The sequence below is a fragment of the Vicia villosa genome, unplaced genomic scaffold (assembly GCF_029867415.1).
Source record: "Vicia villosa cultivar HV-30 ecotype Madison, WI unplaced genomic scaffold, Vvil1.0 ctg.002608F_1_1, whole genome shotgun sequence".
Taxonomy (NCBI): Eukaryota; Viridiplantae; Streptophyta; class Magnoliopsida; order Fabales; family Fabaceae; genus Vicia; species Vicia villosa.
The window spans coordinates 138577-153595 of NW_026705984.1; the positions used below are offsets into that span (position 1 = coordinate 138577).

Consider the following 15019-nt stretch of genomic DNA (forward strand, 5'->3'; position numbering starts at 1 on the left):
AAATCATCTTTTGAATGTGACTTTTGTCATTATGTCAGAGTTCTAGTTGATATTGATATGATTAAAGAACTCAGGTACAAAATCCTAGTGGAAAGGATGTAGAACCTTATTTAGCAAGTAATAAAGATCAACATATGAAGCTTTGATAATGACAACGTATGAAGAACTATATGTGCTTAAAGTGTGCGTGCAGAAGAAGACTCGAGTTAAAATTGCCTATACAATCAAATACTATCTAGCAAAAAGTCTTGAAGTCTCTTTGAAGAAAGATGTGAAAGCTCTCCAGGTCTTGTTTGTTAGTCTGTCTGAGTGAACTGAGTGCTGTAAAAATAAGGTAGTAGCTTAAGAGTACTAAGGAAACTCACATACACACTAGAAAGCTTTATATCAAAAGAAAATTAAATCAAAGAAGCCTTAAATTTGTAGCAAATGACCTATGAGTTGAAGAAATGACTTAAATAGAAATTTGACCCTTTCTAATTGATTGTCTAATCGATTAAATTAGTCCAAACTTGCACACTAAGACATCAGATCAGCGTCTTAAAGATGTATAACGGCTCTATATCCAAACCTTCCTATTTGGGAGAAGAAAACAATTATATTTGACTCTTCTTATGGATTGGCTAATCGATTAAGTCATTAATTCGGCCCATGGATCATTTCCTTTTTTGGTGATTCCAACTACTATATAAAGGGAGGTCTCCCTCACTTGGAATCACGCCACTTTCCAACGTTTTCATGTTTGTTTGGAATTTATCTCTCTACGTTCTCTCCCTCTCTCTCTAGAAATCTTCTTTTTTCACTTGTGGTTGCCTTAGTGCTTATGAGTAAAATTTTATTTATGAGGAGAAGTTTTATAAGGGGTTGTGCTAGTATTTGATAGTCTTAAGGGTACAATACGTTTATGAAATTAAGTTTTGTTTTCTTGAGATCAACCATAGATCTCTGTTGTTGGTTTGTGAAGCTTAGCCGGTGAAAAACTATGGTATTGGGTGAAAGTCGTCCATAGGTTGAGAATAAATTTGTTCAAAATTCAAAATGTCAGATTGTATTAAGTTTCGTGGGCACAAACGATAAAAACTCACAAGGATATAGTGAAAAATATCAAGAAGAACTCTTAGGGACAAGACTAATCCAACTTTTGGCCAAAACTGGATAACTCTCAGTTGTAATCATTCTATCCTTATCATCTTCAATTTTCTGCAATATAATTTATTTACTTTATTTGTGCACTTTTCTAAAATCACAATTTACCCCCCGTCCCCATCTTGTGCTTGAGGTCACTTGTTCAATAAGTGGCATCAGAGCCTAACTCCTGTTAAGGACTAATTGTTTCAGGAGGAAGAATGAATTCAAGCTATTCACTTATAAAACATCCATCCTTTTATGGAGAAGAGTATGGGATGTGGAAAGAGAAAATTAAATTCTTCATAAAAGGAATGGATCGTGAAATTTGGAAAACTACGAAAGATTGACCATTTGTTCCTACATGCAAAGTTAATGGTGTTGTAGTAAACAAACCCGAAGAGGATTAATCTAAAGAGGATAAAGAGAATGTGCAAAACGGTTTGAAAGCTAAGAACATCATCACCACCGCACTTGATCTTGATGAATTCTTACGAGTTCCTCACTGTGAAACTACTAAAGAAATGTGGAATATCCTCCAAATCACTCATGATGGTAATACTAAAATGAAGAGGGCAAGGTTGGGTGCATTAGCCCATGAGTATGAACTTTTCAGAATAAAACCTAAAGAGAACATAAATCAAATACAAAAAAGGTTCACTCATATCGTGAGACGTATGAAAACTCTGGGGAAAACATTCCCAAATGAACAATTAGCCATAAAAATTCTTAGAAGCTTAAATCGTAATTGGAAACCAAAAGTAACTGCAATTTACGAATCAAAGAATTTTGAGGCTATGGATACACATGCTTTATTTAGCAAATTACAGGAACATGAGATGGAACTAAAAAGACTTGATGATGATGAAGAAGATAGTAAAAAGAATAGGAAAAGTATTGCGCTTAAAGGCACCAACATCGAAGATATGGAACCAGAAGATGAAGATTGTAAAAGTGAGATTAATAAATCCTTGAAGTTCATGTTTCAAAATTTCAAGGAGTTCCTATGGCACGAAAAACAAACTTCAAGACTCCAGAAGAAAAGCGGAGAAAGTTCATTCACTCCAACACGTCATAATTGCGGAAATAAAGGATACATCAAATCAAACTGCTATCTACTCAAAAGGGCATATCAAAAACCCAAAATAATTCAGAAGAAGGCATATGTCGCATGGGGAGACAATGATATGGAATCCTCAGATGATGAAGAGGAAAAAGCCAACATTTTTTAATGACAAAACATCACAAAGATGAGGTAACCTCTAAATTTTCTTACAATAATTTATTTAAAATATGTAAGGGATTATCTGAAGAAACAACTAAACTTGAAAAAATCATTTCAACGCTAAATGATAGAATTTCAGTTCTCGAAACTAAAAATAAAGCTCTAGAAAAAGAACTAAGAAATCTTAGAAAAAAGAGAGAAAATGTTAGACAAGATCCTTCCACTTTAAAAATAGACACATGTAATGATTGCAACATATTAAAAGGTGAAGCTTGCAACCTTCAAAAAGCTCTTGTTAAATTCACCAATGGAAAAGATAATTTAGAATTACTGTTAGGAAATCAAAGAGCCTCCTACGATAAAGCAGGATTATGATATGAACCTAAGAAAAATATTAAAAGCTTTAGCAAAATTCACAATACCCAACTAACATCTAAATGCAAGACCCTAAAAAGTAACTAGTGCAATAAAGAAGGTCATATTGTCATGTTTTGTTTTGCCAAAAAGAGTCATGAGAGCAAAGAAGGACATTCTCCTTCATACTTTTACAAAGATCATTGTGAACGTAAAAGTAGAAGATGTCAGCTCAAAAGATGTATTTCACTAACATCAAAGGACTCGAAAAAATATGGATACCAAAGATAGGAAAATCAAATTGTGATGCTAATAATGATACCGACAGTTGTTCTTCAATTGAAGAAGCTATTCTCTTTTGTTCTTCTCCTACGAGGAAAGAAATTTATTTTCCTGATAATGACAAGACAAAATTATTGGATCTTTGAGTCTTAGTAAGATCCCTAATCTTGCCCTTTAGTTGTCTTGGTTATAGCATTTTTATACAAGTTGCTTAATATTACGTAATACGTGTATCAAAGGAAATAAAGTATGTTTATTTCCTCTATATGCATGGTCAATAAAAATATTAATGTGAAATCAATTTTCAAAAGTGCCATGACTATGGAATAATTCATACATATTATTACGTTTAATAAACTAACCCATAGTAGGAAGAAGTAGATGTTGTTACTTTTGCAGGCATCTCGTAGAGATCATCATTGGAAGATGACAATCAAGGAAAAGAAAGTTGTCAAAAGTCTAAATGAAGAAACTCAAGAAGTCAACCTAAGAGAATCTATGCCTAAAGAATGGGGAACTTTTGTGGACCATCTTATTGAGAATGTAAATGAAGACATGTCAAAGGAGATACATCTCAACAGTTTCTTAATATAAAAGTTACTATAGACAAGAGAGCTTCCGGAAACATCTCTAGCATATAAGAAGTAAATCAACAAAGGATTGTTGCTTCCTTGAAAGGGGGAGGTCTCTCAAGTTAACTTGAGATTGTGAGGTAGTACACTTAATACAGATTGAAAAATCAGAAAAACTCTGATTGGTTCTCTATTAAGTGATTTATTAAACTGCTTGGTCAATTATATTTATTTTCTACTAATATATGGTTGAGTTTCAAGATTTTTTTGGAGCAAAGAGGTACCAAATACAATATGCCTAGAGTCCTACATTAATTAAAGGCCCGAGGAGGATAACAAGAAGGTATCTAAGACAAGAAAAATATAAGAAAGAATGAAATAGACAACAATATCTTCTCTCCGCTCAGAAAGCGTCAAAGATTCTCTAAAAGTTTTGTTCGAGAAAGAATTAAGGGGAAGAAGCTTTGAAAAATCATACCTATCAGTTGATTTCAAAACTGAATTATTACCTTACGTGAGGAGAATTAATATTTTAGATCCTATACCTTACTCTGGACTGCTATTGTCCATCTTTATAAGGTAACTTGTTTCTTTTATATGCGATATGTGAGCTTTGATTTTGTTACTCCCTTTCTAAATAACTATAATAACCTTGTTTTGCACACCATAGACAATGAGTTATTTCTCATCAAGTATGATATTTGTTATGTCATAATATTTTTTCCTATGCATAAGTGTTTTTCATATCTTCCATATCTTGCATATGTCAAATGTGCTTTTTAAGAAAACTTGAATTAGTTGTCTGACTTTTTTCTCACTATGCCATGATACCCATGATATGGATAAAATTGTGAAATATCATGACATGCCTAAAATAGACATCTTAGGGAACTTTGTTTAGAAATAGATAAAATATGTTCTTTATCTCAAGTATGACATGATATTTGTGCTAAAATATTTCTATATCTTCCTTGTCTATGGAAAATGCATACTGTATTACTAATATTCCAGAATTGCATGCATGCCCTTTAAGAATATCTTAAGCCATGTCTAGAAATAATACTTTAGGTAAATCTTTAAGAGTGTTCGACATTGTGGGGTATTGGTTGTTGTAGTCGGGCATGCATAGCGTCTTCGACAGCATCCCTGAAATCTTTAAGCATGCTCGGCACTGTGGGGTATTGATTGTTGTAGTCGGACATGCAAAGCGTCTCTGACAGTACCCCTTAAATATTTATTTCGGGCGTCAATTGTGTTGGTTGTACCACTGTTCACTGTTATGTGCATTCATACTTTGGTGCACTGTTATGTGCGTTCACACTTTGGTCGTAGGAATTGGAAGTTGATTCCCACAGACAGCGACATTGTTCCGTTTTGGAACCATAAATGGAGAAGACTGTGAAAATTATGGTGGATCGAAGCTTCGCAATCGATTCGACGATGCAACTTCTTAGATCGAAGGTTATGGCGATCATAAAGCATCTTGAATCGGAGACGTTGCTCTTGAAACTGGTGGCGCTAATCTCCGATATGGTGGACGAATGGGGTGCCCGGATGGTTAGCGCTTCAAAGTTCAAGTCAGTTTATGGTTCAAAATAATTTAAGTGTGAGTGGATAATATGAGATTCAATAAAATAATTTAATTAATAATTATATTAGTTGTTATTTTATTTTAAATATTTTGTTGAATTTAATTTTTCATTTGAAATATTTAATTGCACCTCCTATCAATGGAGATTAGATATTGTTTATCTAAATCTCTCTTATAACTTTATTTATATCTCGATGTAACTGTATTTATAATTAAATATTTTTCATATAATAATATTCTTTATTCCGCGAGTTGTATCATCATATGAAATAGTTTGAGATTATATAAAATTAACATTGATAAACTAACTTACTGTTTTTACACGCTTTGAGTTTTGAAAAAGCAAAGAGGTTCTTTTAAATAAAAATATAGAGAGCTACGCAACATATAAAATACATTTGCTTGAAGATTTATTTAAGAGTAATATGATCACGCGTACAACAATAATATGTAAAATTCTGGATACAGAAGTAGCTAGCCTATACTACCTACATAATTTATAATAAACCATAGATGAATGATATCATTATCAACTTCTTTAAACTGAGTTATATTATTAAAATTAATATTTCCCAACAAACTTACACTATATTTGGAAAATTAAAGAGAAGAGTGGTACAACCTTTTTTATAGGAAATTCAAATTCTACCAGTTATTTAACTCCCCGGGATTGTTAACCTTATCAACCTAATTTGATAATCTAATGAAGAGAAATGACATAATGTAATTCTAGACTTCAGACCCTCCAGAAAGCCTTCAAGTTGTCACTAGCCTATGCTCGACCCAAATGAAAACTGGCTCTATACTAAATAGTAAATATTAGCCACAAGCTACTATAGTGAAACTCGTTTTTCATTCTTTGAATTTTTCGGAAATTCTTAAAACTAATAAAAATATTTTTTCGATTTTAAAATTCGAAGCTTTCATATTAGGTCTTTAAATTCTAAAATTTGAAATGGTTGAATCCATAAATAAACATATATGAATTGAAACATCCCATTAAATTAGATAGAATTCAACTTGTTACATTTCAAATACAAACAATAAATTGTGAATATTTAAAATCAACAATTAAATACAAATAAAACCATATATCGAACAATCCACTTGTTGTGGGTCGATCAAACATGCATAACTAAATCTAAATGAAACAAAACAACCCTAAAAAAAGCATATATTAGATAGCACGATAACAATTAACCCTCATCTTCATCATTGTTATTTGCATTGCAGCCTTAGCTTCCCCTACAGTTTCAAACAACTGTGTTGATAATTTGAATCCTCTGATAGACTCCGAAGAGAGTGTATTATAGTAGAGATGTCAATTGGGTTGGCGGGGGCGCAAGTACTTTCATGTGCCACAAATATATAAAAAATTTAAATAAAGTTATATTTTTTTTCTTCAAAATAATATAACATTAGTACTTTCTTTGAAAAAACTAAAATAATCTAAAATGTAAAATAAAAATCATATACTTATTAGATATATTATAATAATTAGGTATGAAGGAAATGTCGTGCGAGTAAAAGATATATTTTATGTCCCCATTTCAAAGTGCCTTTGGGAGACTTTACTCATCATCTTTGTCTATGTGGAGTTTTTTTTGTCTTTAAGGCCCCAAATAGAGAAATCTCCGCAAAGATCTTTGTTGAGAGATGTGAATTGACGTCCCTACCTGGAGCCTATGTCTTTGATGTGCGGGCATATGGGGGCACATTACCCACACAACCATCCTCCCTTGCCTTTATTATAACTTGCCTCTACTACAAGGGTTTCCTTTTCAATTGGTATAGGTAGTTGTCCTTTTGTATGAGAACTAGATAAGAATGTGGTTTCTTTAAATAACATCACATGTAGTCATCTGCGATTTCCTAATCATAGGGTTATGGGTGCCTCGGTTCTAAAGGAACAAAATATAGTTCAAGCATTAAGCACACATAATAATCTAGGATGAACTAATAATATGTGGAGGATACTCGACAAGTTGTTTGGGAATGTTCTGCATGTACCCAAATTGATGTTGTATATGCCCCTACAAGTAATAGATCTTGGAGGAATTGCATCTAATCCACCAAAAAAAAAAGCATAAACACCATCCCGCAAGCGTGTGACTCGGTGATGGGTGTAGTTATTGAATCTCACATCTTGCAGTAGTAGGAGATCAATTCGCTCTCTATTTGGCTCCATAGTTTTGCCACCTTTCATCGAAATAAAGATATTTGCATGGGGCTCGGTCTTCGTGTACTCCTTATTGAACCCTTGTCCACCAATACATGGAAAATGGTAAATATTTGGGTCTTCAATCAATGTATATTAATTAGTAAACAATATTGTATACTAATTAATTTGGAATATTTCATTATATATATATATATGTGTGTGTGTGTGTGTGTGTTTTACTTGAAGCAGTATCGTATATTATGTTAGTTGCATCGTCTTGCTTTTTGGAGCATCATTCGACTTCTTTTACATGAAAGTCAGTGTTGAAGATGATTCGCAAGTGTAGTCATCCACCATCTCTAGATCACTGAAAAACTAAAGATATACAATATTGGTGTAGGTGGCACTCTTGTCAAAGAAAATGGTCAAGTCCACCAAAAATAGGAGATACGCCCTAATGGCACATTTTTGCACACTTAAGCCTCCATATTATCGTTGTCCTCATTTGCGGAACTCACAACTATCATGTGTTTGTCAAACTCCTTCTTGAAGAATTTGAATGGTGCATGAGCTTCCTTGATCTTTTTGAATTTATAAAGGGGATTCTTTGGGTCTGATCCATGTAGCACGACTAACACCACTTTTTTTATTTGGTAATATTTGTGTGGTCAAAAAGACATATGTGGATGTGAAGATGTAGAAGACATGGCATGCTATTTAGTGTCACCATAATCTCCCCATTATAAGGTGTAAGATGTTCATAATTTTGTGCCACTTCTCTAAAAAGCTTGGTTATCATAAAGTCATAGTCAACTATGTTAAGCCTAGTAGTCGCGAGGTCGGCTAGCCTGGTTCCTTTAAAGGCATCAATGAACAAATCCTCTATAAGAGTCTTCAGCATGATGATATTTTTCATGTTGTTAATACATTTCAGAGGTCCATCACGTAAATAAAAAATAATGAAGTTAATTAGAATTAACATAAAACAAGAATTAAACTATATATTAGTACTAGTATAATACATATGAGACGTTGCATGTCTCTCTTTCCCAAATATACCTTTGGCTCAACCGCCTGTATCTCAGATACCTGCACATCGGGCTCCTAGACCTCAGGTCAAGGTATTGGCTTGGGTGGTATAGCTTTACTAGTGTATCTTATGCTACCACCTAGAAATAGAAATAGAAGGGTATTTTTTTTTCCTCTAGGACGTGTTTGATTTCTATAATCGAGAATCAATCATGGGACGTGTCTAATTTCTACTATCCGAAAAACATTAACTCAAGAAAAAATGCATTGCATAAATCATATAATCAAGCAAGTTTGGAATAACCTTTCGAAATAGGGGGAAAAGGGTGATTTCAAGCAAAAGTTGGTCTAAAATGAAGTACTGTTTGGTACATCAAATTTAAGGATTTTGGGGTTTGGAAAAATCAAATGTAGAAATGAGGGGAAGAAGAAAGGGTTTACTTGGTTAAAGTGAGGTTTTGGATTCTAGAATCCAAAGGACTCAAAAACATGCTCTAAATTCTAAAATTTTAAGGCTGTTTTTATCAATTCTAAGAGGCTCAAATAGTGGGAAAAGAATTGTGCATGGCTAATTTAATGTGAATTTCGATTTTATAAAAACAGATTAATGTAGAGAGTGTCTCCATTATAATAAAGGTTGGATCTCTTTATCGTTGGTTTGACAATTACATTCATTTGCAGTTTATCCCATCAAATCCGAAATTTTGAAGTCTATGAGCAGGCAAAGAATGATTTATCTAGCATCTCAATAGATGAGTCCATGGAAGTGATTTAATTAAAGTGATTCAAGAAAGAAATGTCTTCTAATATCTTGTAATATCATTCAAATATAACACATTCATTCATATAGGCTGCTTGCATCTAACTGAAGTCATTATGACATCAGAGGATGCTGAATAAAGAAAATCATATAATCAAAAACATAATGTGACAGATTGGAAAAAGACACCTCTTATATTATTTTGTAATTGACCTAATCTTCCTTGTTTCTGTTCATAGTTTATCATCTAAATAATGTTTTGTTAAGAAAATCTGCATTATCAAATCTTTAAAAACTTGAGATCAAATTATTAGATTATTAGAAAATTAAAAAACGTATCTGCTTAACGTCTTTAAACCTCTAATCTCCCTGTCGTGGCCTGGAAAAATAGAATCAATTAGTGATAGATGACTAGTTTGTAATTTAGGTGGGACATGACTAGTTTAATATTTTTAACAGACTAGATGATCTGTTGATACACATGTTCAGAATCTATCCCTGACGCAAATACAATCCACCAAACCTACTACTCTTGTCGTTCTCTCTGCATTAAAGTGGCTGTTGACATAGTTAACCTGCATTAAAATGGTTGTTGACATAGTTAACGTTTGTGTTGAGTTTGGGAACAGTTGCACAAACACGTGCATGAGCACCGGACAAGACGCGGATATTAATATGTCAACACTTAAAAATTTAAAAAAAAAAAAAAACTAATGTAATCATAAATATTGATGTCGTGTCGATGTCTAATACTAATACATGTGCATTTTTTCGGAGGTGTTGCTACGAAGAGAACATGAATACATAGTCAATGACAGCTCGAAACCAGAGATTTGTTACCCCACCTCAAAATAATCTAAAAGAAGTAACTCTCTGGATCTTTTACCAAGAGCTTTTTGATGCAAATAATCCACATTTGACAGAGTTCAAGTAGGAAAGGAAGAGATTAGACATGAGATTTTTAAGGGAACCATCTAGTTTATTTCTTCACTTCCACACTAATGAGAGGTGAATATAAACTTAGGTAGCTCAAGTTCACTTTGTAAGGATTTGTGGAAGTTCTAATAATAATAAGTTAGCTTTGAAGCATTGTCTTCATTTTTTATTGTTCTAATCACAATGTTTTAAATATTCAACTGCTTGAACAATAGAATATTGTTCGTACCGGGACTTAATTAGCTTAACTCTCCAGTCTTTCTGGAAACTGAGTAATTTAGTGTTCGGTTAAAAGATAATTAAAATTATTCTTGCAAAAATAAAAAGGTAAATAAGGTTTTATAATAATTAATTCAGACTGACCAGATTCAATTTTTTTAATTTAACAAATTAATTATCTAAGCAACATTCAAACTAGTTGGGTTAATTATATTCATTATATTGGCTATATATGCATCTGCAGCAGTGCAGCTTCTCTTTAAACATTATTATATTTTAAATAAACCAAACAAGGCATCAGCACATAAATAATTCTATAATCAACATCGATCAATATTTTGAAAACGTTGCTAGTTGATTTGTTGAATTGTCTTGACTTTTTATAAATTTGATCTGAACGAGAACTTTCAAGACTGCATTCAGAATATGCAACTTTAAGAAGTCATTTAAGTTAGCTTTATAGAAGCCGAAGCACAAACAGAGTCTAAGAGTTAATACAAGTAGAGCATTGCATTTGTGAACATCAAATTACACAAATAAACTCAACAGTTTACAAACTAGGGCCAACACGCCGTTAAACTACCAAGACTAATTCACTCTGTACGGCGGCGCTTATTCTTAATGTCGTCGAAAAACTGATGGACATCAGCAGCAGTAACTGGCTTGGAGGAGTCTGCGGATTCCTGTCATGAAACATGACAACAAATTAAAGTGATTAGACAAGGACGTGACTATTGCATTCATCTCATTTTTTATAATGACTGTGCCATTTTGGTTTAATTCTAACAGTGACAGAACTAGTGAAGAAATACAATAAAATTTTATGCAATACAGAGAACATACCAGGAAAGAACGAAGCCCATCCTTCATCTCTTCAATGCCCTTCAAGATCTCGACCTTCTCTACGTGCCCGAGTTTATTAAAAAAACTTAACTCGGCACCCTCCAGTTCCTGCAACTTTTGTTCTCTTTTTTGCTTGGCCATTTTCTCATATTCCACAATTGAGTCATCCTTGTCAAGAAGAAAAGCAATTTGCTTCTGCTGGTAATATTCCAAACAATTGTTGCATTTGCATAGAGCATCTCTCCAATTTTTCGAAAGAAACATTGCTTTATCATGTTTAACTGGGGAAGTAGCAATGATGTTCACACCAAGGAGACAATTAACATGCAAATTAGTACCTTCGGTGCATTTACTTAAAGCAATATTGCCATTACAACTTCCTCCCTGAGGTAGACCCTTCCCATCAGATACAGCTTCAGAATTAACAGAAGCTTGTGCCTCATCTATTTTAGGGGAATTATTTGAATGTTCGCCCTGTGGCTTTTCAGACCCACAAGTTGAAGACTCATTTTCCAAAATACCTTTGTCCTTGCTTGCTTGAACAGCAGCATTTGGCTGCTTTTCAGCCACCAATATTACTTCAGGATATAATTTCAGAAAGAAACATACTTCAGAGCATGCCTTACATATGAAATCCTCATAAAGCGGCTCACCTTCATCATCTCTAGGAATCTAAAGAATAACAGGAATGATAGAAAATCACAAAAGAAAAGATAAGGAGTGGTAAATATGCAATAGCTGGTAAATATAATACTCTTTCAGACTAACATACCAGAAATGCAAATAGAGTATAAAGTCGAGCTCTGAAGGGATTATCTTTGTATTACATATAGATGATTGGGAAAGAAAAGGGGAAGAGGGCAGGAAACAAACAACTATTGTCATTATATGGAGTTCCTATCGAAGGGAGAAATGACAATAAGATTTTGAGGCACAAGACCATAATCAATGGCAAACAAATATTGTGCATCAATGGCATCAAATAATTAGTTTTGAACAATGTTAAGTTGAACTTTTTTTAAGCTTGAGTATTCTTTCTATTTTTCCATTGACATTTATATCCAAAGATTATTTGTTTCTGACATCAGAAACATGCACTGAATGGTAATCAATCTTTAGTTCGGCAGAACATTCAGTATTTGAAATTTGAAAATTATAACGAAAAGACAAAAAGACATCCTATAAGTTTATATCCTTCTAGATATTCTTGAGTAACTTTCAGAGATACAAGAATTGTAATTAAAATGAACTCAGTTAACACAACCTAGCATCTCTTTTTTCATTAAAAAAATGCTTCGTTTTTTATTTTCCAGAAAATGCATAAGACTCACTCAAGACTGGAATATTAATGTGCAATATAAAATGGTTGAGATAAGTCTAAACGCTAAAAATTAAAGTTGCCTACCTCATCAAGAGACTCGAGACCAAGATGCTCCTCATGAAACCAATCCTCACACAAACAACACTGTATCATCTCAATTTGTTCTTCAGCATCTGGATCTGGATAAGGACGGGCACATGTGCAATACAAACCTTTAAAGTTGTGATTGTACGAATTCTCAACATTCTCAACATCTTTACTTGGGAAAATCTTGCAGTAGAATTCACCAAACTTTGAGTTACCACAATCACACTTGAAGTTTCTTTTGGTCCATAGTTCCACAATCTGCACAACATAGCAATAATGACATAGAACTGTGGACATTGAACAAGAAATTGAATTCAAACTGGATTTGTATTCATGTGACAGTACTTTGGCAAATTAAAACTTCAGTTATTCCATCATTCACAGTCAAAGAGCTAAACATTTGCCACACTCTAGTAACTCAATCTAAAATTCCAGAGTCTTGAGAAAAGAACTACCTGATGACCATCGTGGCAAGACAACGAGCAAGCAGTGCAAACTCCAGCATTCCCATCTGGAGTGCAGGTGATGCAAGAGAAAATTGCCTGCCTTTTCATATACCCTTTGCTATAGGTACACTCCTTTCCATCATCCCCCCCTAAGACTAAATCAGCTTCCTACAAATTGAATAAATAATTAAAGAGATTGTCATACTTAATATTAACAAACCTAACGTATAGAGTAAAAAAACTTAAGCACAGAAAATGAATAAAACAAAACTGGACCAAGAGTAGAAAGAAGGGAAGAACAATTCTTTGTGAGCAAGAACATAACATTACTCTTCAAAGGGTTCGAATTGAAATTTATACACATACAAAAAGACAATCATTTAAAAAAAAAAAAGAATGAGGAATTAATTCCCAAAATTCTAATAGCGATGCAATAGCAGGTTGGGGACGCAATTAGCAGCTCAATGACCAATAGCATCGCACCAAACCCTACTAGTGCATCTTTTACTTGAGTGTTGTTTTCCTCTTAACTAATAGGTTATGGACACAAACAACAATCAAGAAACTTGAACAAATTATTCAAAATGCACTTAACTTCCATATTTGTAAGCAACTCAACAGTCAACAGAACACACAAACACACACATCAGTGGTCATTGTGTTTCCTCAAATATATAAGCTTCCCAATGGATTTTCCCATGCTTTCTTAATATTAAAAAATAGAACTCATAATTTCAAGGATTTACGCAAAAATTAATAAAGACAATCTACAACTTCATCAACTTGGTATTTTTGTTATGATTTAAATGAGATTGATTTTCTCTCACTAAGCCTCCTCGTGCATTTAAAAAATAAAAACCCCAAAAGATCTAACAATCAAATTACTATTATTAGAGTCTTGCTAACAAGTGCCCTAAGGGCACGAGTTAGGGAACCAGAGATACAAATTTTATCTTGAAATTACAGTTGTTAGCATTTTCCTTATCACTCCAATCAATTGAAATGCAATTAGTTCAATTTAGTGAAGCTATCAGGTTTATATCATAGGTTAAAAAGGGACTACATGTAATGATACTTCACTATGCGATAACAACGTCAAAATCAAATCAATAAACATATAACTCACAATCTCGCAACATGAACATTGTTATTAGGACAACAGATTTAACATCCAAATAAAAAGGAAAAGAATTTACGCATCATATATACATAAAAGTACATCAACCGTGTAGAAATCAACATACCAGCTCCCGTTCCTCAACTTCTTCGAGGTACTCGCCGATCGTAACAGACGGCCCACCTTCATCATCAAAAGCATCGTCCATTTCTACTTTGCAAATTCCAATAACTTCCTAATTCAGAGTTTCACGATCCGTTCCTAAAATACAAACATAGAGATAGAAGTTAATAAACTGAAGTGGTTCCTTCTACGAAGAAGTGGTTCCTTCTACGAAGAAGGTTGCGCAGATCGCGTGAATTGAGAAACCCTAGATTCCACGATAACATAGATGAAATTGAAAAACGAATGGGGGAAAATAAAAAACGGAAAATGGTGAAATTGAAAATGATCTTTTGAGAGAAACACGTTACCTGAGAGAATGGTGGAAATGCGTAATCATGGAGCGACGAATCTACAGCAGTGGAAGAAGAGAGAGGGTTTGGAATTTTATGAGCAGAAAACACTGCGTTTTGAGAAAAGATAGATGAGGTTAGGGCTTTATAGGGGTGAGGTGGAGCAAGGACCATACGGACATTTTCCCGCCAAATATCGTATGAAAGAGAAATTGGATAATTGTATTTATATGATGGAATGGATTTTTTTTCATTTAGTTTATCCTTTAAAAATAATAAATTAGATCTTTTAGATTCGAACTCGTGACCCAGCATCTGATATTATTGCATAACTATCAATTAAGTTGATTTAATTTGATCATGAGACCGTATTTGTTCATTTATATAGAGAAAAATACAACGTCAATCACCACTAAATTAACTGATTAATAATATGTTGTTTATTTAACTTAAATTAATATGTCAAATTATGTTATCAAATTATTATACTTTTAAG

The 15019-nt window shown here is 33.3% G+C and overlaps 1 protein-coding gene across 1 annotated transcript; it reads right to left on the reverse strand.

Moving 5' to 3' along the window:
• Positions 1-10687: 10687 nt before the first annotated feature.
• LOC131639386 (uncharacterized) lies at positions 10688-14694 on the reverse strand. Its single transcript, XM_058909884.1, has 6 exons — positions 14542-14694; positions 14196-14329; positions 12961-13119; positions 12503-12763; positions 11098-11769; positions 10688-10937 (listed from the first exon to the last, which is right to left on the reverse strand). The coding sequence occupies exons 2-6, from the start codon at positions 14274-14276 to the stop codon at positions 10848-10850; spliced, it is 1263 nt and encodes a 420-aa protein (XP_058765867.1). The 5' UTR covers positions 14277-14329; positions 14542-14694; the 3' UTR covers positions 10688-10847.
• Between the last annotated feature and the right edge of the window lie 325 nt (positions 14695-15019).